The following is a 21930-nucleotide window of genomic DNA, read 5'->3' on the forward strand; positions in this document are numbered from 1 at the left end:
TACCCTTGGGGGATAACCCGTCCTAGACTCCCAGGTCAAAAGTTCACAATTGTTGTGAACTTTGTGCGACTAGTTGTGCGGGCACGCACAAGCGTGTCTGTAAACGCGTACAGTATGGGACGCCTGGTGGCTGAGAGGACAGCACTCAGTGCTCGTAATCCTGGGGACCGGGGTTCGATGCCCGGCGATAGTGGAGACAAATGGGCAAATGAGACCAACACTCCATTTTGTGTCAGCCCTTGCGCATTCCATTGCAGGATCGTTAGTCTTCTAGATTGTTTGAATTTGTTGATATTACCGTGACATCCATGGAGGAAAAGTCAGATGAATTCGCCTTGGAAGTTGAAAATGGAGTTGAGGATTTTGGTACACTTGAAACTGACTCATCAAGATCGCTATCAGAAGTACTGGACTCTGCCTGTTCTTTTTGAGTGAGTTAGGAGAGTTTTTTTCTGCTCTGCATCCTTGAAGGTGAGGATATATGTTGAAATTTCTTGAGCTTTCCCTCAATTGTCTTTCGAGTCTCTGTGGTTTGTTTGGTACCGTATTTCGAAAGCATGGTTTGGAAGAGTATCCAATTGTGTTGAAGTATTACTTAGTTCTGTGCTGGTTTGGGGACGGTTTATTAATTGGTCCGTATTAGTGGAAACTCGGACACTTTTTACTTTATTGCCCGAAGTACTTTTACAGGGTGCAGTGAGCGAGCGATTACCTTGTACTATTTTCTGGTGAGCCCCCCGTCCTTCAGACTTCCATTTGTCCAGAACGGAGACCTTCTCACTCCACCATAGCCGTTGTGGCATGTGGCACTTCCACCTGGTTTGGTTTTGGTAAGTTCCACACTGTTTTTGTGGGAATGGGAGTTGGTATATATGTGGGTTGACACTTTTGCACTGCTGCTGGAGATCTTGGGGGGGGGGGGGAAGTGTTTGGACCCTTTTAACCCTTTCTGGTCATCTTAGGTTCCTGGCGTTGTGCACCTCGGAGCAATTGGGCCACTTATTTTTTGAACTGGCTGGTTAGCCTTGTGTTAATCAAAGCATATTTTGGTGTCATGGATGCAGACTCCGTACTTTACTGGGTGTTGGCAGCCATCCTTGTGATGTCCAAATCTCTGACATCTGAAGCATCTGAGGGGCTCTGGGGTGTAAGGCCTGTATTGGAACACGCCCCAAATGCCAAAATCAAGCTTCTCTGGAATCTGTCCTTTTACAGTGAGAAGGACTTGTCGGGTTTCCTGCTTCGTGGATTTTACCTGGCATCTTTCTGCTGACACCACACAATTCAGTTTTTCGAAATAAGTTAGTCACATGTGCAGTAGATAGTGTAGGACAATAAATTTCCGTATTTTGTCCTCTGGCTTGAGTACTTCACATTCCCTGTGATTCAGGTACTCTCAGCTATTTCGTCTTTGGGCTACAGAATATATTCGCCTCTGATGTTTGTCTTTGCTTGTATCTTGTGCTGGGGATACTGTTTTTCAAGGTCCACTACTGTGGCATATGAGGTCTTGCCCTCAGCATGTTGCACCTAGAACGCTAGCATACTCGCATTGGGGATTTTGTCTTGGTAGTTGGAGAATTTATTGATAGAGGCATCTTTCCTCGATGGATTCTAGTGGAGTGGGGCTTCTTGTTGGCCTTGGATACAGGAATGTTCGGGTCGTCGCTGTTGGAACTGGAGTCATAGTTCCTTTTGTAACTGGGACAAGCAACGTTGGTTCGTTCATAATTGGTCATGTGGCCTATTCTGTGTCTTGATGCTCTCATATCGAGTTGCTGTGTGAGTGGTGTCAAATAAGCATTGCTATCCTGCCTTTACAGTCGCCGGGGCTGTGATGGAGCGAGACAAGAGGGATACATGTATCCCTTGTCAGTGTTAGATGGGCAATGCGTCCTTCACAAGTACACCCAATAGTCGCACCCACAACCAAACGGTCGCAAATTTATGTGAGCGGTCACAGGCGCGGCCTGCACACACCACAGGAACCCCAGTAGCCCTCACGAACGCGTCCTACTGCCGAATTGTTAACGCTGTATCAATAAAAGATTTTGCGTAATAGAGCTTGGAAAGGATGTCATAGAACTTTTGCCCTTCCTCATCAGTTAGTCAAGGACTACACCTCGTCAACGCCCACAACAACATTAAACAGAATACCAATCTTTTCATTATAACATGTTTGTCAGAATTAAAAGACACGTATGAATATCAGTCCGCATGGCATAGTGGTAAAGCACTCGACCAGGGCTTAGGCCTGAGTTCGAATCCTGGCCGAGAAGGATTGACTGGGCGCTAATTCTTAACTGTACTCTCTGTTACCCAGCAGTACGTGGTTACCTGATTGTTAAGCGATTTGGGGGGGGGGGAATCATAATCCATGGGGGGGGGGGAATTCGGTTTAAGGACGTGCCCGAAACGCTATGCATGCTAGTGGCTTTACAAGAATATAATAACTCTTGAATATATACAAGGGGGTTCCACCTCTGGTGCCACTGCAGGAACCCATAGCCTCGGAGAAGGAAATACAGAGCATTCAGAGAAAACCTTGCTATTTAATTCTAAATACGTATAAGTGTTCACTTCTCTTACCACCCATTTTTTATTATTAATGTTGCTCACTTTATTATACAAGATAACACAGTTACATAACTGATTGGTTACAAAAAGTGGATATTAAGAAGAAATAAAGGAAAAAGTATGTTTCCTAGAGGCTGTAGATTTCTTTGAACTCCTCTGACGCCGGGCAAAAACCAGGGATAAAGCAGGCATTTCCCCTCTGGATCGCTACAATGAGGCAATGGAAGAGAAAACCTGCCACTCTTGGGTCTCTGATAGTGTCAATGAACCTGGAACCAAGATCCTTAAGAAATTTCCTTGTACTCTCCCTCCTTGGATCAAGGGTCTCGGATCCCATTGGAACGAAGTTATACCGGTGACCTATTTCCCCTGTAATTGGTTGACTTCCCTTTTCCCTGTGTGTCGCCGCGTTGTGAAATTGCGTTGTAATTGAGCTGTGTCGTTTACCATACAGTTCATTTCATTAGTATAAGTATAGATGACACACCTGTGACAGGTAAAAACATTATTTTTTTTTTAAGAAACAGCACCATCTGTTGCATGTAAGAGCAACATACGTTATACTAAATATGCTACGATGCCATTTCAATGTTTCCGATTGCAATGACATATTGAATTTTCATAGACTCGATTTATTTTTAAGTTTATTTAGTGTTGCATTGCGTTGGAATTGAACTGTGCTGTTTACCATGCTGTTCATTTCATAATTATAGTTTATTTTATATTTTTTCATTTCGTTTGTTAAACTGTTTTTCTTATATTTCAGTGATGGGAACATCAGATCATTTAATGTTCCCAATTTTCTGATGGGCACATGAGATCATTTGGGAATGCATCGGACGAGGGATAGGAGAATGGTGGGGAGGACGAGGGGATGGGAGTGAGGGATGGTGGGATGGACGAGGTGACAGGGGAGAAGGTAATGGTGGGGAGGAAGTGGGGAACGTGGAGTTGGGGATGGTGGGGGCGATGGAACTGGTGGGGGAGGGGATAATGGAGAATGGTGAGGTGGACAAGAGGACAGGGGAGTGGGGGATGGTGGAGAGGACGAGAGGATGGGGAAGGGGGGAATGGAAGGGAGGACGAAGGGATGGGGAAGTGGTAGATAGTGTGGAGAACGAGGGGACGGTGGAGTGGGGAATGTTTAGGAGGACGAGGGGATGCTTGAGTGGGGGATGGTGGGGAGGACGAAAGGAAGGAGAAGAGGAAATGGTTGGATGGACGAGGGGACAGGGGAAGAGGAAATGGTAGGGAGGACTGGGAGACAGGGGAGGTCTGCCGTGGCTCAGTAACGCACATGTTTTGCTGAACCACAGCAACGCATTGCCGGGTACAGCTTGTTATATATATATATATATATATATATATATATATATATATATATATATATATATATATATATATATATATATATATATATATATATATATATATATATATATATATATATATATATATATATATATATATTAGTATATTTTGGTAGCAGTCTTTCCTGTAGACATATATTATTAAATATGACCGAAAAAGTAAGATTAATAATTCTAACACGAATTTTCTCAATCTTTCGTACTCTTCCTTTCAATCTTCCTTTTCACTGTTGGTGGCAATTCGAAAATCAATTCTCCAAAATTCATTTTTATTTCTAGTCTGACGCGACACTTGAGCGCGTTTCGTAAAACTTATTACATATTCAAAGACTTTAGTTACACATACACAACTGAATAGAACTTACACATCTCCGATTTGTTTATATCTACATTTGAGTGAGGTGGATGGGGTGAGGTGGTATTTAATTGGGTATTAAATTCATCAACACAAGACAGAACACGAAACAATGGGTATTGAATAGAAGTGATTGTAGAAAGCCTATTGGTCCATATTTCTTGATGCTTCTATATTGGAGCGGAGTCTTGAGGTGGGTAGAATATAGTTGTGCATTAATTGGCTGTTGATTGCTGGTGTTGTCTTTTTAATGTGTAGTGCCTCGCAAACGTCAAGCCGTCTGCTATCGCTGTATCTATCGATGATTTCTGTGTTGTTTACTAGGTTTTCTCTGGCGATGGTTTGGTTGTGGGAAGAGATTATATGTTCCTTAATGGAGCCCTGTTGCTTATGCATCGTTAAACGCCTAGAAAGAGATGTTGTTGTCTTGCCTATATACTGGGTTTTTTGGAGCTTACAATCCCCAAGAGGGCATTTGAAGGCATAGACGACGTTGGTCTCTTTTAAAGCGTTCTGCTTTGTGTCTGGAGAGTTTCTCATGAGTAGGCTGGCCGTTTTTCTGGTTTTATAGTAAATCGTCAGTTGTATCCTCTGATTTTTGTCTGTAGGGATAACGTTTCTATTAACAATATCTTTCAGAACCCTTTCCTCCGTTTTATGAGCTGTGGAAAAGAAGTTCCTGTAAAATAGTCTAATAGGGGGTATAGGTGTTGTGTTAGTTGTCTCTTCAGAGGTTGCATGGCGTTTCACTTTCCTTCTTATGATGTCTTCGACGAAACCATTGGAGAAGCCGTTGTTGACTAGGATCTGCCTTACCCTACAGAGTTCTTCGTCGACTTGCTTCCATTCTGAACTGTGGCTGAGAGCACGGTCGACATATGCGTTAACAACACTCCTCTTGTACCTGTCTGGGCAGTTGCTGTTGGCATTTAGGCACATTCCTATGCTCGTTTCTTTAGTGTAGACTGCAGTGTGGAAACCTCCGCTATTTTCCATGACTGTTACATCTAGAAAGGGTAGCCTCCCATCCTTTTCCATCTCGTAAGTGAAACGCAGCACGGAACTCTGCTCAAACGCCTCCTTCAGCTCCTGCAGATGTCTGACATCAGGTACCTGTGTAAAAATGTCGTCAACATACCTGCAGTATATGGCCGGTTTCAAGTTCATGTCGACTAAGACTTTTTGCTCGATGGCCATTGAGCAAAAAAAAAAAGAAAATACGTTGTTGTTGTTGTTGTTATAGATTCAGCTACTCGGAACAAGTTCCTTGTAGCACGGGCTATAGTAAGCCTGTTACTTTCCTGGTACAGGAGCGGGGCAAGTATTATGGGCTATGGTGAATCCGTAGTGGACTTACCTGGCACAGGAGCGGTGCTGGTAAGAAATTACTGGGCGTGTTAGATTTATACCAGTAAAGGGTCAGATGAAGACAAGTAGACCAATACAAATGGGTCAAGAATAAGGCATGAATGGGGAAAATTAAGGCCGAAAGAAAAAGGTGAAAATAGAGGACGAAGCAAATACAAAGATTAATCAGGTGTAGTGGGCGTAGCGTGTTGAGCAGTGTCTTCAATGTTGGCATCTTCATGTTCTGGTCTTGTTCTCACTCTCATGGTGAGTAGGGTGAATAGTTCCATAATATGGGTATTTATGGTAGGTTGTTCTATTTTTTACGTGGATTGCTTCAAGAATTTTTAATCTTCTTACATCATGGGTTTTGTCTATTATACAAGTGTTTTTATTCATCACTAGCTGTACCCGGCCACGTGTTGCTGTGGCTCAGCAACGGTTGAGCCACAGCAACCTTCCCTTGTATTTAAGTCCTCCCCACCATTTCCACCCCCCCCTCCCCATTCTTTCATCCTCCTAACTATTCCTTACTCCCCCGTTCCCTCGTCCTCTCCAACATTCCACCCCCCCCCCCGTCCCCCATCTCTTTGTCCTCCCCACCATCCCTCACTCCAGAGTCCCCTCGTTCTCCAAACCTTTCCCCACTCCCCCGTCCCCTTGTTCTCCCCACCATCAACCCCCCCCCCCCCCGTCCTCTCGTCCTCCCTACAATTCCCTCCTTCCCCATCTTCTCGTCCTCCCCATCACTACAAACTCCTCTGTCCCCTTGTCCACCCTTCCATTCACCATTCCCCTACCCCCCCCCCTCGTCCTCACCATCACTACCTCCCCCAACCCTACGTCCTCCCCCACCATTTTCCCCTGCCCTGTCTCCTCGTCCTCCCCCACCATCGACTACTCCAGTCCCCTCGTCCTCCTCACCATTCCCCACTCCCACTTCGGATGCATTCCCAAGTGATCTGATGTTCCCATAAAAAAACTGAGAACATCAAAAGATCCTATGTTGCAATCTCTGAAATATATGAAAAACAGTTAAAAAAGAATTGAAAAAAATAAAAAATTAAAAAATAAACTATTCTAATGAAATGAACGGTATGGTAAACAACACAGCTCACTTCCAACGCAATGTCACAGAAAATAATTAAACCAAAATGAAAGTAATCGAAATCTATGAAAATTAAATTTATCAATGAAATCGGAAACATTGAAATGAAGTCGTAACATATTTATTATAGTGTGTGTTTTTCTTACATGGAACAAATGGCACTTTTTTTGTTAATACTTGTTTTTTACCAGTTACAAGTGTGGCATCTATACTTATATTCACAAATTGAACGGTATAGTAAACAACACAGGTCAATTCCAACACAATGTCACACACAAAAATTAACTCGAAATTGAAAATAAATCGAAATCTATCAAAATTCTATTTTTCAGTGCAAAAGGAAACTTTGAAATGAAATCATAACATGTTTAGTATAGCATGTGTTGCTCTTACATGCAACAGATGGCGCTGTTTCTTAAAAAAAATATGTTTTTACTTGTCACAGGTGTGGCATCTATACTTATACTTATGAAATGAATGGTATGGTATACAACACAGCAATTGCCAGAGTCCGGTAAAGTCTAAAATTTAACAGAGACCACTTTAAGAGCAAAAAATAACAGAGTCCTCTTTAGGACCAAAATTAGCCGGAGTCCTCTTTAGGACCAAAATATTTCAGAGTTTTACTTACATCTGAATTCTTAAAGAGTCCTTATGGAGGAAATTAAAATATTATCAGAGTCCGTTTGAAGATCTAAACATTAACAGAGTCCAGTTTGAGCCCAAAAATATTCAGAGCAATTTTCATCAGAGTCCAATTAATGACCAAAATTAGTCAGAGACCACTTTTAGACCAAAATAATTCAGAGTTTTATTTACACCTGCGTTCTTAAAAAGTTCTTATGGAGGAAATTCAAATATTATCAGAGTACAGTTGCGACCCCAAAAAATTTACTGTGACCATTTTAAGACCTAATTCGTTAGACACCGCATTTATAAGGATAATTTCACTACTAACCCACGCACTCCACTGCAGAGTGTGCGAGTTATCGTATTGGTCAGTTTCAAATCGTATGTGTGCACTCCGGAGACAGCTGGTCGACTTTCTTCCATCAGAGAAGTTAAGACGCTGATGGTTGTTTCGAGGAAAAGTTAGGAATGATAGCATATTTAGAAGACGTCTTTCAACACGTAAATATACTAAACAGATATTTCAAGGCCATGAAGTTTGTATTTTGAGTGTGCAAGATAAGATACAGCCACTCCCAAAAAAAGATTCCCTTCGGGAAAACCAGCTCCAGGAATAAGTTACTAAAATTTTCCGACTTTTCGACAAGTAAATATGACGTCAAGACGTTTGCAGACATACGGTGGTATAAGGTGTACCAACAAAATGTATATACACTTGGAATAGTTAGAAGGCCAGTGTTTATTAAAATACATGTCGTTTTCAAAATGTAATAGAATATTCATAAAGACAGAGACTGAGAAAGAGAGATGGAGAAAAAAAGAGAATGCAAGAGTACCACATTACAGCACCACCATTACCCTAGCCTTCGGTGGACCTTCACCTCTCCTCGTCTCTACCTCCAAGCACACTCTCCCAGTTCTTATACATGAGATGTCAGGTCCTCTTGTGTGTGGAGCGTCAGTTCCACTTTATTGTCTTGTAGGGTAACCCGAGGCCCGCTAAGGTGCCGCCCTCGGACACAACCCACCCGCCACCACTCCTGGACACCCACCGCCCTCGGACACAATCCACCCACCGCCCTCGGACACTACCCACCCGCCACCTCTCCTGGACAACCTCCGCCCTCGGACACAACCCACTCGCCACCACTCCTGGACAACCTCCGCCCTCGGACACAACCCACCCGCCACCACTCCTGGACAACCTCCGCCCTCGGACACAACCCACCCGCGACCACTCCTGGACAACCTCCGCCCTCGGACACAACCCACCCGCGACCACTCCTGGACAACCTCCGCCCTCGGACACAACCCACCCGCCACCACTCCTGGACAACCTCCGCCCTCGGACACAACCCACCCGCCACCACTCCTGGACACCCACCGCCCTCGGACACAACCCACCCGCCACCACTCCTGGACAACCTCCGCCCTCGGACACAACCCACCCGCCACCACTCCTGGACACCCACCGCCCTCGGACACAACCCACCCACCGCCCTCGGACACTACCCACCCGCCACCACTCCTGGACAACCTCCGCCCTCGGACACAACCCACCCGCCACCACTCCTGGACACCCACCGTCCTCGGACACAACCCACCCACCGCCCTCGGACACTACCCACCCGCCACCACTCCTGGACAACCTCCGCCCTCGGACACAACCCACCCGCCACCACTCCTGGACAACCTCCGCCCTCGGACACAACCCACCCGCCACCACTCCTGGACAACCTCCGCCCTCGGACACAACCCACCCGCCACCACTCCTGGACAACCTCCGCCCTCGGACACAACCCACCCACCACCATTCCTGGGCAGCCACGAGTTATGACGGCTCAGTTGCAGCCACACTTGGCTGTGGTGTATCTTACTGATCTGCCACACGCTCAGATAATTATGTTGAGGCTCTTGTTAATGCTTGAGGAGTTAATAATATATTTTCAGTGCTTAAATAAATAAATAGCTTAATTGTTTTAAATGTAGGGGCAGATTTGGAGAGTGGCAGAGAGAATACTTATATATTGAAATAAGCTAAATGAAAAAAATATGGACTAACGACCGACAGACCGACATACAGGGAATAACAAGATGAAGACATAGATACATGAGATTGAGAAATATGTGGAGAAGGAGTGGTAGAAACATACACATACAGAGTTTCGCACAGACAGACAGGTACCTACAGAGGTAGGGGAAACAGGCATACCAAGAGAGAGGGAGAAGACTGCATACAATGAAGCAGGTAGACAGACAGGCATACAAAAAGACAGGCAGACAGAGAAGCATACAGAGAGGCAGGCAAATACGAACAAGCATACAGAGAGGCAGGAATAGACAGGTATACAGAGAGACAGGTAGAGAAAGACAGATATACAGAGAGGCAGAGCAGATAGGCATACAGACAGACAGACAGAAAGACAAGCAAAGGCAGACAGGCTTACTGAGACACAGGCAGAGACAGGCATATGGAGGGACAGGCAGAGATAGGCACGCAGAGAGACAGGAAGGGATAGGGATAATGAATGCCTTTGAGTAGTGCCAGGAACTGGCTTACAAGTAAAGCAATAAAGTAAATAATAATAGGTTCGTTGCTTAATATATAAACCAACGAACATAAAATCTATTCCAATTGAACACTTGGGGCGTTAACAGTCTCATGTGTGCATGTGTGTGTGTGTGTGTGTGTGTGTGTGTGTGTGTGTGTGTGTGTGTGTGTGTGTGTGTGTGTGTGTGTGTGTGTGTGTGTGTGTGTGTGTGTGTGTGCTCACCTATTTGTGCTTGCGGGGAGTTGAGCTCTGGCTCTTTGGTCCCACCTCTCAACCGTCAATCAACAGGTGTGCAGGTTCCTGAGCCTATTGGGCTCTATCATATCTACACTTGAAACTGTGTATGGAGTCAGCCTCCACTACATCACTTCCTAATGCATTCCATTTGTCAACCACTCTGACACTAAAAAGTTCTTTCTAATATCTCTGTGGCTCATTTGGGCACTCAGTTTCCACGTGTGTCCCCTAGTGCGTGTGCCCCTTGTGTTAAATTGCCTGTCTTTGTCTACCCTATCAATTCCCTTGAGAGTCTTGAATGTGATGATCATATGTGTGCGTGTGTGTGTGTGTGTATGTATGTATGTGTGTGTGTGTGTGTGTGTGTGTGTGTGTGTGTGTGTGTGTGTGTGTGTGTGTGTGTGTGTGTGTGTGTGTGTGTGTGTGTGTGTGTGTGTGTGTGTGTGTGTGTGTGTGTGTGTGTGTGTGTGTGTGTGTGTGTGTGTGTGTGTGTGTGTGTGTGTGTGTGTGTGTGTGTGTGTGTGTGTGTGTGTGTGTGTGTGTGTGTGTGTGTGTGTGTGTGTGTGTGTGTGTGTGTGTGTGTGTGTGTGTGTGTGTGTGTGTGTGTGTGTGTGTGTGTGTGTGTGTGTGTGTGTGTGTGTGTGTGTGTGTGTGTGTGTGTGTGTGTGTGTGTGTGTGTGTGTGTGTGTGTGTGTGTGTGTGTGTGTGTGTGTGTGTGTGTGTGTGTGTGTGTGTGTGTGTGTGTGTGTGTGTGTGTGTGTGTGTGTGTGTGTGTGTGTGTGTGTGTGTGTGTGTGTGTGTGTGTGTGTGTGTGTGTGTGTGTGTGTGTGTGTGTGTGTGTGTGTGTGTGTGTGTGTGTGTGTGTGTGTGTGTGTGTGTGTGTGTGTGTGTGTGTGTGTGTGTGTGTGTGTGTGTGTGTGTGTGTGTGTGTGTGTGTGTGTGTGTGTGTGTGTGTGTGTGTGTGTGTGTGTGTGTGTGTGTGTGTGTGTGTGTGTGTGTGTGTGTGTGTGTGTGTGTGTGTGTGTGTGTGTGTGTGTGTGTGTGTGTGTGTGTGTGTGTGTGTGTGTGTGTGTGTGTGTGTGTGTGTGTGTGTGTGTGTGTGTGTGTGTGTGTGTGTGTACTCACCTATATGTACTCACCTATATGTGCTTGCAGGATCGAGCATTGACTCTTGGATCCCGCCTTTCGAGCATCGGTTGTTTACAGCAATGACTCCTGTCCCATTTCCCTATCATACCTGGTTTTAAAATTATGAATAGTATTTGCTTCCACAACCTGTTCCTGAAGTGCATTCCATTTCCCCACTACTCTCACGCTAAAAGAAAACTTCCTTACATCTCTGTGACTCATCTGAGTTTCAAGCTTCCATCCATGTCCTCTCGTTCTGTTACTATTCCGTGTGAACATTTCGTCTATGTCCACTCTGTCAATTCCTCTGAGTATCTTATACGTTCCTATCATGTCCCCCCTCTCCCTTCTTCTTTCTAGTGTCGTAAGGCACAGTTCCCTCAGGCGCTCTTCATACCCCATCCCTCGTAGCTCTGGGACGAGTCTCGTTGCAAACCTCTGAACCTTTTCCAGTTTCATTATATGCTTCTTCAGATGGGGACTCCATGATGAGGCGGCATACTCTAAGACTGGCCTTACGTAGGCAGTGTAAAGCGCCCTAAATGCCTCCTTACTTAGGTTTCTGAATGATGTTCTAACTTTTGCCAGTGTAGAGTACGCTGCTGTCGTTATCCTATTAATATGTGCCTCAGGAGATAGATTAGGTGTTACGTCCACCCCCAGGTCTCTTTCACGCGTCGTTACAGGTAGGCTGTTCCCCTTCATTGTGTACTGTCCCTTTGGTCTCCTATCTCCTAGTCCCATTTCCATAACTTTACATTTGCTCGTGTTGAATTCTAGTAGCCATTTCTCTGACCATCTCTGCAATCTGTTCAGGTCCTCTTGGAGGATCCTGCAATCCTCATCTGTCACAACTCTTCTCATCAACTTTGCATCATCCGCAAACATCGACATGTAGGACTCTACGCCTGTAAACATGTCGTTAACATACACAAGAAATAGAATTGGTCCCAGCACCGATCCTTGTGGTACTCCACTTGTTACTGTTCGCCAGTCCGACTTCTCGCCCCTTACCGTAACTCTTTGGCTCCTTCCTGTTAGGTAGTTCCTTATCCATTCTAGGACCTTTCCCCCCACCCCCGCCTGCCTCTCGAGCTTGAACAGCAGTCTCATGTGCGGTACTGTATCAAAGGCTTTTTGGCAGTCCAGAAATATGCAGTCTGCCCAACCATCTCTGTCCTGTCTTATCCTCGTTATTTTATCATAGAATTCCAGAAGGTTTGTTAGGCACGATTTCCCTGTCCAGAACCCATGTTGATGTTTGTTCACAAACCTAATGTTCTCCAGGTGTGCAACCAGTCGTAGCCTAATTATTCTTTCCAGTATTTTACAGGGGATGCTTGTCAGTGATACAGGTCTGTAGTTAAGTGCCTCCTCCCTATCTCCTTTCTTGAAGATCGGCACGACATTTGCCTTCTTCCAGCAACTGGGCAATTCTCCTGACATAAGTGACTCATTAAAGATCATTGCCAGAGGCACGCTGAGGGCCTGTGCTGCTTCTTTTAGTATCCACGGTGATACTTTGTCTGGTCCAACTGCTTTAGTTGCATCTAGAGTTGTCAACTGTTTCATTACCTCCTCTGCTGTCACCTCTATATCTGATAGTCTTTCATCTAGGGTAACCCCTTCCAACAATGGGAGCTGCTCAGGCTCGGTAGTGAACACTCCATGGAAACTGGCATTCAGTGCCTCGCAGATTTCCTTGTCACTTTCAGTATATGCCCCCTCTGTCTTCCTTAGTCTTGTCACTTGGTCGTTCACCGACATTTTTCTTCTTATATGACTGTGTAGTAACTTAGGTTGTTTTTTCGCTTTGATTGCAATATCGTTCTCATAGTCCCTTTCCGATGTTCGTCTTATGTTAATGTAATCGTTCCTAGCTCTGTTGTATCTGCTTCTGTTGTCCTCTGTTCTTTGTCTTCTGTACTTCCTCCACTCCCGCCTGCTGGCCATTTTTGCTTCCTGACACTGTCTATTAAACCATGGGTTATTATATTCCTTCTTATTTTTTCCCTTTACCGTTGGTATAAATCTCTCTTCGGCCTCCTGGCATTTCTGTATGACTAGGTCCATCATATCTTGGACTGTTTTTCCTCTAATTTCTTCCTCCCACTGCACTTCACCCAGATAGTCCCTTATCCTCATATAGTCCCCTTTCCTGTAGTCAGCTCTCCTTTCCCAGATCTCTTGTCCCATGGTCATAATTTTGAATTCCATCATGTAGTCAAAGACTAGGACACAATGGTCACTGGCCCCTAGAGGTATTTCATGCTCTAAATTCTCGATATCTTCTACGTTCTGGGTGAAAATCAGGTCTAATAGGCTCGGTGCATCTCCTCCTCTTTCCCTTGTGTCTTCCTTCACATGTTGTGTCAGGAAATTCCTGTCTATAACATCTACTAATTTTGCTCCCCACGTTTCATCCCCTCCATGGGGATTCCTTGATTCCCAATTTATCTCTCCATGATTTAGGTCCCCCATGATCAGCAGCTTCGCTCTCATTCTGTGGGCTAGTGTTGCTGCCTTCTGCAGTTCATCAATACATGCTTTGTTGTTGTCATCATACTCCTGCCTGGGTCTTCTACTGTTTGGTGGGGGATTGTAGATTACCATGATCACAATCTTCCTCCCATCTACTGTCAGAGTTCCATGTATGAAGCTTGTGCACTCATTGGTAACTCGATTTCCCAGGTCTTCAAACTTCCATTTCCGCTTTATTAGGAGTGCTACTCCCCCTCCCTGTCTCTGTGTCCTCTCTTTTCGTATCACCTGGTACCCTTCAGGAAAGATAGCATCTGAGATCATGTCATTAATTTTAGTTTCCACAATTGCAACTATGTCAGGATCTGCTTCACTCACTCTTTCTTTTATCTCTTCTGCTTTATTAGATACCCCATCAGCATTGGTGTACCAAACCTTGAGATTCTTCATGGAAACTCTTGTACCAGAGTTCTCCCTTTCTCTGGGGGTCTGGGGGGATCTGGGGGATGTCTGGGGGGTGACTGGGGGCAGAGGGGATCTGGGGGATCTGGGGGGTGTCTGGGGGATGACTGGGGGCGGGGAGGGTCCGGGGGATGTCCGGGGGGATCCAGGGGGTGTCTGGGGGGGTCCGGGGGGTGTATGGGGGGTGAAAGAGTTCAGGAGGGGTGCTTGGGGGGCTACTGGGGGCTGGGCTTCTAGGAAGGTAGGTAGGAGGGTCTGGGGTAGGGCCTGGGTAGGTAGGTCTGGAGTAGGAAGGGCATACTGGGTCTGAAGATTAGGGAGGGCATAGAGGGGTTGGGAGATGGCGTAAGGTTGGGAGACAGATAGAGGTTGAGAGGTTGGGAGGGGGATGGATAGAGGGGGTGGGGGGGACCTCCCACCTCCCTCGCAAGGGTGGGGGGTCACATGGAAGGAGAGGGGATGAGGAGGGGTGAGGGCAGGGTAGGCTTTGGGTGTTGAGGGGATGAGGTCTGGGTGGGTTCTTGGGGTTGAGGGGATGAGGTCTGGATGGGATTTGGGGGTTGAGGAGATGAGAGCTGGGTGGGTTTTGGGGGTTGAGGGGACGAGGGCTGGACGGGTTTTGGGGGTTGAGGTGATGAGGGGGTCCTTGGAATGTGGGATGAATTTGACTCCAGTGGGGTCAGAGGGGTCAAGGGATGTGCTGGGGAGATAAGCAGGGGCGGCTGATTTGGGAAAGGGGTGACCTGAGAAGCACGTGTGAGCTGGTTAGCATGGGGTGGATTAGCACTGGGGTGTGTAGCTGCGCTCAAATGGGAAGAGTCGTATTGTTGTTTGCTTGCTCTGTGGGCAATCTGTTCCTCCTTCGTCATGAATTTGTCAATAAATACGTTGTAGTAATTTTCGCTACCTCTGAGTAGGTGTTTGTGATGCAGTATGTAATCCACTGCCTCTTCGTTAGTGAACTGTACCAGGACAGGTCGTTTCCTGTTACAGTTGTATGGTCCAATGCGTCGGTGGACTTGCACCTCATTCCCTGCCATCTGGGCTCTCATGTCTCTCAAGATCCCCTGTAGTTCCAAATCCTCAATCTCCATCCTTTCCTGCCTCGATGGTGCCCTGGCTTCAAGTAATCCATGGATTATGATTGTCCTCTTTCTCAGTTCAGGGTCATGCTGGTGGCCCTCTCCCTGGCTGACCCCCACCCCTCCTACACCCGCTACTCCACCTACTACTACTACTTCCCCTTCCCCTGCCAAGCTTCCCTTATTCCTGCCAAATTCATTAGTAAGCCTAGATATTTCTCCTTGCCATTCTACCCTGCTCTTCCTGATTTCCTCTTGAATATAATCCATAAACTCTTGTTTGAGTCTTTGAACCTCGCCCTGTATCTTATTAAAGACTTCACTTTTAATCCCCTGGATTAGATCACCTATCCAAACATCCCTCTTCTCTACAAATTTCCCAATCATCTTCTCCACAAACCTATCTTCTTCCTCAATCATAATACTGCTGGACCTAGACGCCCTTCCTGACCTAGTCATTGCTATAATGCAACCTTACCCACAGGGGTTCCAAGTATCTTACCGTCCTGCTAACACAATAGGTGAGTGAATCTCCAAGCGTCGTCCCCGTGGTGGTAGGAGGGTTGCTGCCGGGGTGAGGTCACGCGGTCAGAGGTCGGTGAGGTCTGCTCCACACTACACACTGCCACAATACTACAACTATTTTGAATTACGCTATTTAAACTGTTTTTCTTCACTACTTTATGGCTCTGGCCAAAACTCAAGGTTTTTTCATTCACTTGTACACACTTTTTCACTTCGAAGCTGCCTGATTACCCCTCCCACTCCACTAGTGAGACAGGAGCTCCCAACCCACGTCCACCCAACACGATGGTCACAAGACAAGTGTGTGTGTGTGTGTGTGTGTGTGTGTGTGTGTGTGTGTGTGTGTGTGTGTGTGTGTGTGTGTGTGTGTGTGTGTGTGTGTGTGTGTGTGTGTGTGTGTGTGTGTGTGTGTGTGTGTGTGTGTGTGTGTGTGTGTGTGTGTGTGTGTGTGTGTGTGTGTGTGTGTGTGTGTGTGTGTGTGTGTGTGTGTGTGTGTGTGTGTGTGTGTGTGTGTGTGTGTGTGTGTGTGTGTGTGTGTGTGTGTGTGTGTGTGTGTGTGTGTGTGTGTGTGTGTGTGTGTGTGTGTGTGTGTGTGTGTGTGTGTGTGTGTGTGTGTGTGTGTGTGTGGTGTGTGTGTGTGTGTGTGTGTGTGTGTGTGTGTGTGTGTGTGTGTGTGTGTGTGTGTGTGTGTGTGTGTGTGTGTGTGTGTGTGTGTGTGTGTGTGTGTGTGTGTGTGTGTGTGTGTGTGTGTGTGTGTGTGTGTGTGTGTGTGTGTGTGTGTGTGTGTGTGTGTGTGTGTGTGTGTGTGTGTGTGTGTGTGTGTGTGTGTGTGTGTGTGTGTGTGTGTGTGTGTGTGTGTGTGTGTGTGTGTGTGTGTGTGTGTGTGTGTGTGTGTGTGTGTGTGTGTGTGTGTGTGTGTGTGTGTGTGTGTGTGTGTGTGTGTGTGTGTGTGTGTGTGTGTGTGTGTGTGTGTGTGTGTGTGTGTGTGTGTGTGTGTGTGTGTGTGTGTGTGTGTGTGTGTGTGTGTGTGTGTGTGTGTGTGTGTGTGTGTGTGTGTGTGTGTGTGTGTGTGTGTGTGTGTGTGTGTGTGTGTGTGTGTGTGTGTGTGTGTGTGTGTGTGTGTGTGTGTGTGTGTGTGTGTGTGTGTGTGTGTGTGTGTGTGTGTGTGTGTGTGTGTGTGTGTGTGTGTGTGTGTGTGTGTGTGTGTGTGTGTGTGTGTGTGTGTGTGTGTGTGTGTGTGTGTGTGTGTGTGTGTGTGTGTGTGTGTGTGTGTGTGTGTGTGTGTGTGTGTGTGTGTGTGTGTGTGTGTGTGTGTGTGTGTGTGTGTGTGTGTGTGTGTGTGTGTGTGTGTGTGTGTGTGTGTGTGTGTGTGTGTGTGTGTGTGTGTGTGTGTGTGTGTGTGTGTGTGTGTGTGTGTGTGTGTGTGTGTGTGTGTGTGTGTGTGTGTGTGTGTGTGTGTGTGTGTGTGTGTGTGTGTGTGTGTGTGTGTGTGTGTGTGTGTGTGTGTGTGTGTGTGTGTGTGTGTGTGTGTGTGTGTGTGTGTGTGTGTGTGTGTGTGTGTGTGTGTGTGTGTGTGTGTGTGTGTGTGTGTGTGTGTGTGTGTGTGTGTGTGTGTGTGTGTGTGTGTGTGTGTGTGTGTGTGTGTGTGTGTGTGTGTGTGTGTGTGTGTGTGTGTGTGTGTGTGTGTGTGTGTGTGTGTGTGTGTGTGTGTGTGTGTGTGTGTGTGTGTGTGTGTGTGTGTGTGTGTGTGTGTGTGTGTGTGTGTGTGTGTGTGTGTGTGTGTGTGTGTGTGTGTGTGTGTGTGTGTGTGTGTGTGTGTGTGTGTGTGTGTGTGTGTGTGTGTGTGTGTGTGTGTGTGTGTGTGTGTGTGTGTGTGTGTGTGTGTGTGTGTGTGTGTGTGTGTGTGTGTGTGTGTGTGTGTGTGTGTGTGTGTGTGTGTGTGTGTGTGTGTGTGTGTGTGTGTGTGTGTGTTGGGGAGGGTGGGGCCGCAATATTGCCACAGTCTACCCTCCTCCAAGCTTGCGGCTCAACAAGGCCAAGGGAAACTTGTACATTTTGTTTCCTTTCTTACTTGATGCATACCAACAGGTTTTTTTTCGTGCAGGCGAAGGAATAATTTTGATGAAATCCGCTTGTTGAGGGTTAGAGCAATGTAGCCTCAAGGATAATTTGATGAAAGATGTCCTCAAGGTTCAGTTTCTTCAAAATCAACCAGAAAGAGTCAAGGTTCTACATCACAATGTGATGATGGCACAACTCTGTGCCACATAACATTTTCACATGGATCACAAGGATCACAAGTTATCACAAGGATCACAACAAGGTTGTGATTCTTGTGATCACAACCAGAAGTTATCATAGTACAAGCAGACAACATTTTCACTCGTGCTGGACTTCACTAGAAGTAATTTTCTTTAATGCTCATCCGGGTCAAGAACTCACTCTAAAATATTCTCACTTACCTTCCTGGAAGTTGGAACTTGACACAAGAAGCTGTCATCTATTACGTCTGGAGCTACTGGACGCTCCTTAACGCGTTAAACGTTACTTGCTTCATTAGTGTACAAAAATTGAGTACAATTTCATTATTCGGTGAAAAGTGTGATTTCTTCCTCGTAGATAATTACTATAATTTCCTGATTTACTTTCATTTCTCACGCGCATTATCGACAAATCTTACTTTCTCACGTTTGTTGTAATACATTTCACCGTTCGTGGAATGTTTAACTACGGCAGAGGTGATGGGGAGGATGAGAATGTGAAGCAGATCAGAGCAGCCAGATTGAGATTGACTGAGAAATAAATAACAAGCTTCAGCTTGAACCAATGCACTGCTTGGAAATGACAGCAGGGAATTTGTTGAATAATACATTCCATGGTAATACATTCCAATTTTTACAACTTGGTTGGAATACAACAGTGCACTGTTAAACAATATTGCGAAAATGTTGAAATAATACACTAAACGGTAAAACAATAAAATGTTGGAATAATACAATACGTGGTTAAACATTATTGGGAAATTGTTGAAATAATGCAATATATAGCTTTTCAATGTTGAAAATTTAATAATACAAGACATAGTTACACAAAGTTTAGAATTGTTGGATAAATATATTACTTGGTTATAAAATATGTTTCTTGACGTCCAAATACAACTAAACACTATATACCTAGAACCCAAAATGCCCAACTATTTGATCTGTGTCAAATAAAAAAATGTGAATGAGAAAAATGACAAATATAATGGGAACAACCTTATGTTGTCACTCAGGCGGATATTGATATATTTATGATGGGTGACAGGTGTATCCCTATTGCATCACTGGCAAGCTGAAAGAGGGAGAGACTAAGAGTTACTGCAATACTGGCAAGCTGAAAGAGGGAGAGACTAAGAGTTATTGCAATACTGGCAAGCTGAAAGAGGGAGAGACTAAGAGTTACTACAACACTGGCAAGCTGAAAGAGGGAGAGACTAAGAGTTACTACAACACTGGCAAGGTGAAAGAGGGAGAGACAAAGAGTTACTGCAACACTGGCAAGGTGAAAGAAGGAGAGACTAAGAGTTACTGCAACACGGGCAAAGCTGGGAGAGGGAGAGACTCTCAGTTACTGCAACACTGGCAAGCTGAGAGAGGGAGAGACTAAGAGTTACTGCAACACTGGCAAAGCTGAGAGAGGGAGAGACTGTCAGTTACTGCAACACTGGCAAGCTGAGAGAGGGAGAAACTGTCATTTACTGCAACACTGGCAAGCTGAGAGAGGGAGAGACTAAGAGTTACTGCAACACTGGCAAAGCTGAGAGAGGGAGAGACTATCAGTTACTGCAACACTGGCAAGCTGAGAGAGGGAGAAACTGTCATTTACTGCAACACTGGCAAGCTGAGAGAGGGAGAGACTGTCATTTACTGCAACACTGGCAAGCTGAGAGAGGGAGAGACTAAGAGTTACTGCAACACTGGCAAAGCTGAGAGAGGGAGAGACTATCAGTTACTGCAACACTGGCAAGCTGAGAGAGGGAGAAACTGTCATTTACTGCAACACTGGCAAGCTGAGAGAGGGAGAAACTGTCATTTACTGCAACACTGGCAAGCTGAGAGTGGGAGAGACTAAGAGGTACTGCAACACTGGCAAAACTGAGAGAGGGAGAGACTATCAGTTACTGCAACACTGGCAAGCTGAGAGAGGGAGAAACTGTCATTTACTGCAACACTGGCAAGCTGAGAGAGGGAGAGACTATCAGTTACTGCAACACTGGCAAGCTGAGAGAGGGAGAAACTGTCATTTACTGCAACACTGGCAAGCTGAGAGAGGGAGAGACTAAGAGTTACTGCAACACTGGCAAAGCTGAGAGAGGGAGAGACTATCAGTTACTGCAACACTGGCAAGCTGAGAGAGGGAGAAACTGTCATTTACTGCAACACTGGCAAGCTGAGAGAGGGAGAAACTGTCATTTACTGCAACACTGGCAAGCTGAGAGAGGGAGAGACTAAGAGTTACTGCAACACTGGCAAAGCTGAGAGAGGGAGAGACTGTCAGTTACTGCAACACTGGCAAGCTGAGAGAGGGAGAGACTGTTAGTTATTGCAACACTGGCAAAGCTGAGAGAGAAAACACTGCACCGTAGCTGCAGCTCATTACCTTGTTGCAAGCATTAGACAACAACACTGGGGAAAGAAAAAACAGAAATATCTGAATTTTGGGAGTAAAATAGGTCAATAAAACCCCAAGGGTTCTTTTCTCTCAAAGAGTTCTATGATTTAGGAAATTAGTTTATATTTTAGCGAAAAGAGAACATGTTCTTTCCCCTTACGATTTCCCTAATATGTGGAATTAGCACATTTTTTTGCGTATCCACACTGAGGTAATTTGTCCAACTTCGTTACTTACTCACGGGTATGACAACTTCAGAGGGGTCAAAGGTGAAGTGGTTTCATGAAACGAGAATCATTCGAACCCAAACAACTCTACTAGGATAACTAAGAAGGTTAGGTGAGGTCGGTGTTTTCTATGAAGCTTTTCAAGATAAACTAAAATATTCACAACCAATTAGTATGTCACATATGCACTTATTAAATAAGCCAATATTGACTATTAGCAAGTGCGAGAACGGGTTGCCAGGAAACAGTCGCCCACCAGGAAACAGTCGCCCTCCAGGAAACAGTCGCCCACCAGGAAACAGTCGCCCACCAGGAAACAGTCGCCCACCAGGAAACAGTCGCCCTCCAGGAAACAGACGCCCACGAGGAAACAGTCGCCCTCCAGGAAACAGTCGCCCTCCAGGAAACAGACGCCCTCCAGGAAACAGACGCCCACCAGGAAACAGACGCCCTCCAGGAAACAGACGCCCACCAGGAAACAGTCGCCCTCCAGGAAACAGTCGCCCTCCAGGAAACAGTCGCCCTCCAGGAAACAGACGCCCACCAGGAAACAGTCGCCCTCCAGGAAACAGTCGCCCTCCAGGAAACAGACGCCCACCAGGAAACAGTCGCCCTCCAGGAAACAGACGCCCACCAGGAAACAGTCGCCCTCCAGGAAACAGTCGCCCTCCAGGAGACACTCGCCGAACAGGGAGTGTCACCCTTCACCAACACTGGAGAACAACGTCATTGTTCCAGTTATGAGTGAGGCATGAAGCAGGGACCCTCCCTCGTGTCATCCTCTGGACCAATCCCGGGTGCTACACTGATCACAACTTCTCCAACAAGTTCCAGAATGATTAAGTTACTTCAAAACTTCGTCTTTAAAGCAACCTCATGTCCAGAATAAAGTAAAACGAAACACTTTGTCTCGTTCATTTATGTTTTCCTTTAAGTCAAACCGCCTCGTATTTAATGACATTAACAATTTACATACGCGTGTGGGGGAACTAAGATCTTTTTAAACAGCCCAGGAGGGGAGAGCTAATTGTCTGGTAATGCCAGCGGGCAATTCATTTGTCTTGGTTTGTGTCTCTGCTTTAATCATGTCTCATTTTCTGAACTCTTATTTCCTTTCATAATGGCTGTCACTTTTTAAAAAAAAGGAAGGAAAGAGGATTTACAAGACATTATGGGAAGGTCCAGTTGACAGTCGC

The 21930-nt window shown here is 45.8% G+C and overlaps 1 protein-coding gene across 1 annotated transcript; it reads left to right on the forward strand.

Annotated features, from left to right (window-relative positions):
- Positions 1-308: 308 nt before the first annotated feature.
- On the forward strand, positions 309-21489 carry LOC138363542 (cell surface glycoprotein 1-like). The gene is made up of 3 exons (XM_069322896.1): positions 309-404; positions 8371-9255; positions 20953-21489. Exons 1-3 carry the CDS (start codon positions 309-311, stop codon positions 21487-21489), a joined length of 1518 nt encoding a protein of 505 aa, XP_069178997.1.
- Positions 21490-21930: the final 441 nt, after the last annotated feature.

The sequence above is a fragment of the Procambarus clarkii genome, chromosome 11 (assembly GCF_040958095.1).
Source record: "Procambarus clarkii isolate CNS0578487 chromosome 11, FALCON_Pclarkii_2.0, whole genome shotgun sequence".
Lineage (NCBI taxonomy): Eukaryota > Metazoa > Arthropoda > Malacostraca > Decapoda > Cambaridae > Procambarus > Procambarus clarkii.

Bases quoted from the DNA above. Each gene is read 5' to 3' on its own strand.
- LOC138363542 (XM_069322896.1), top strand. From the start codon at position 309: ATGGAGGAAAAGTCAGATGAATTCGCCTTGGAAGTTGAAAATGGAGTT. The intron at 405-8,370 runs GTACTGGACTCT...ATTGTCTTGTAG, and splicing joins CATCAAGATCGCTATCAGAA to GGTAACCCGAGGCCCGCTAA. The intron at 9,256-20,952 runs GTATCTTACTGA...ATTGACTATTAG, and splicing joins CAGCCACACTTGGCTGTGGT to CAAGTGCGAGAACGGGTTGC.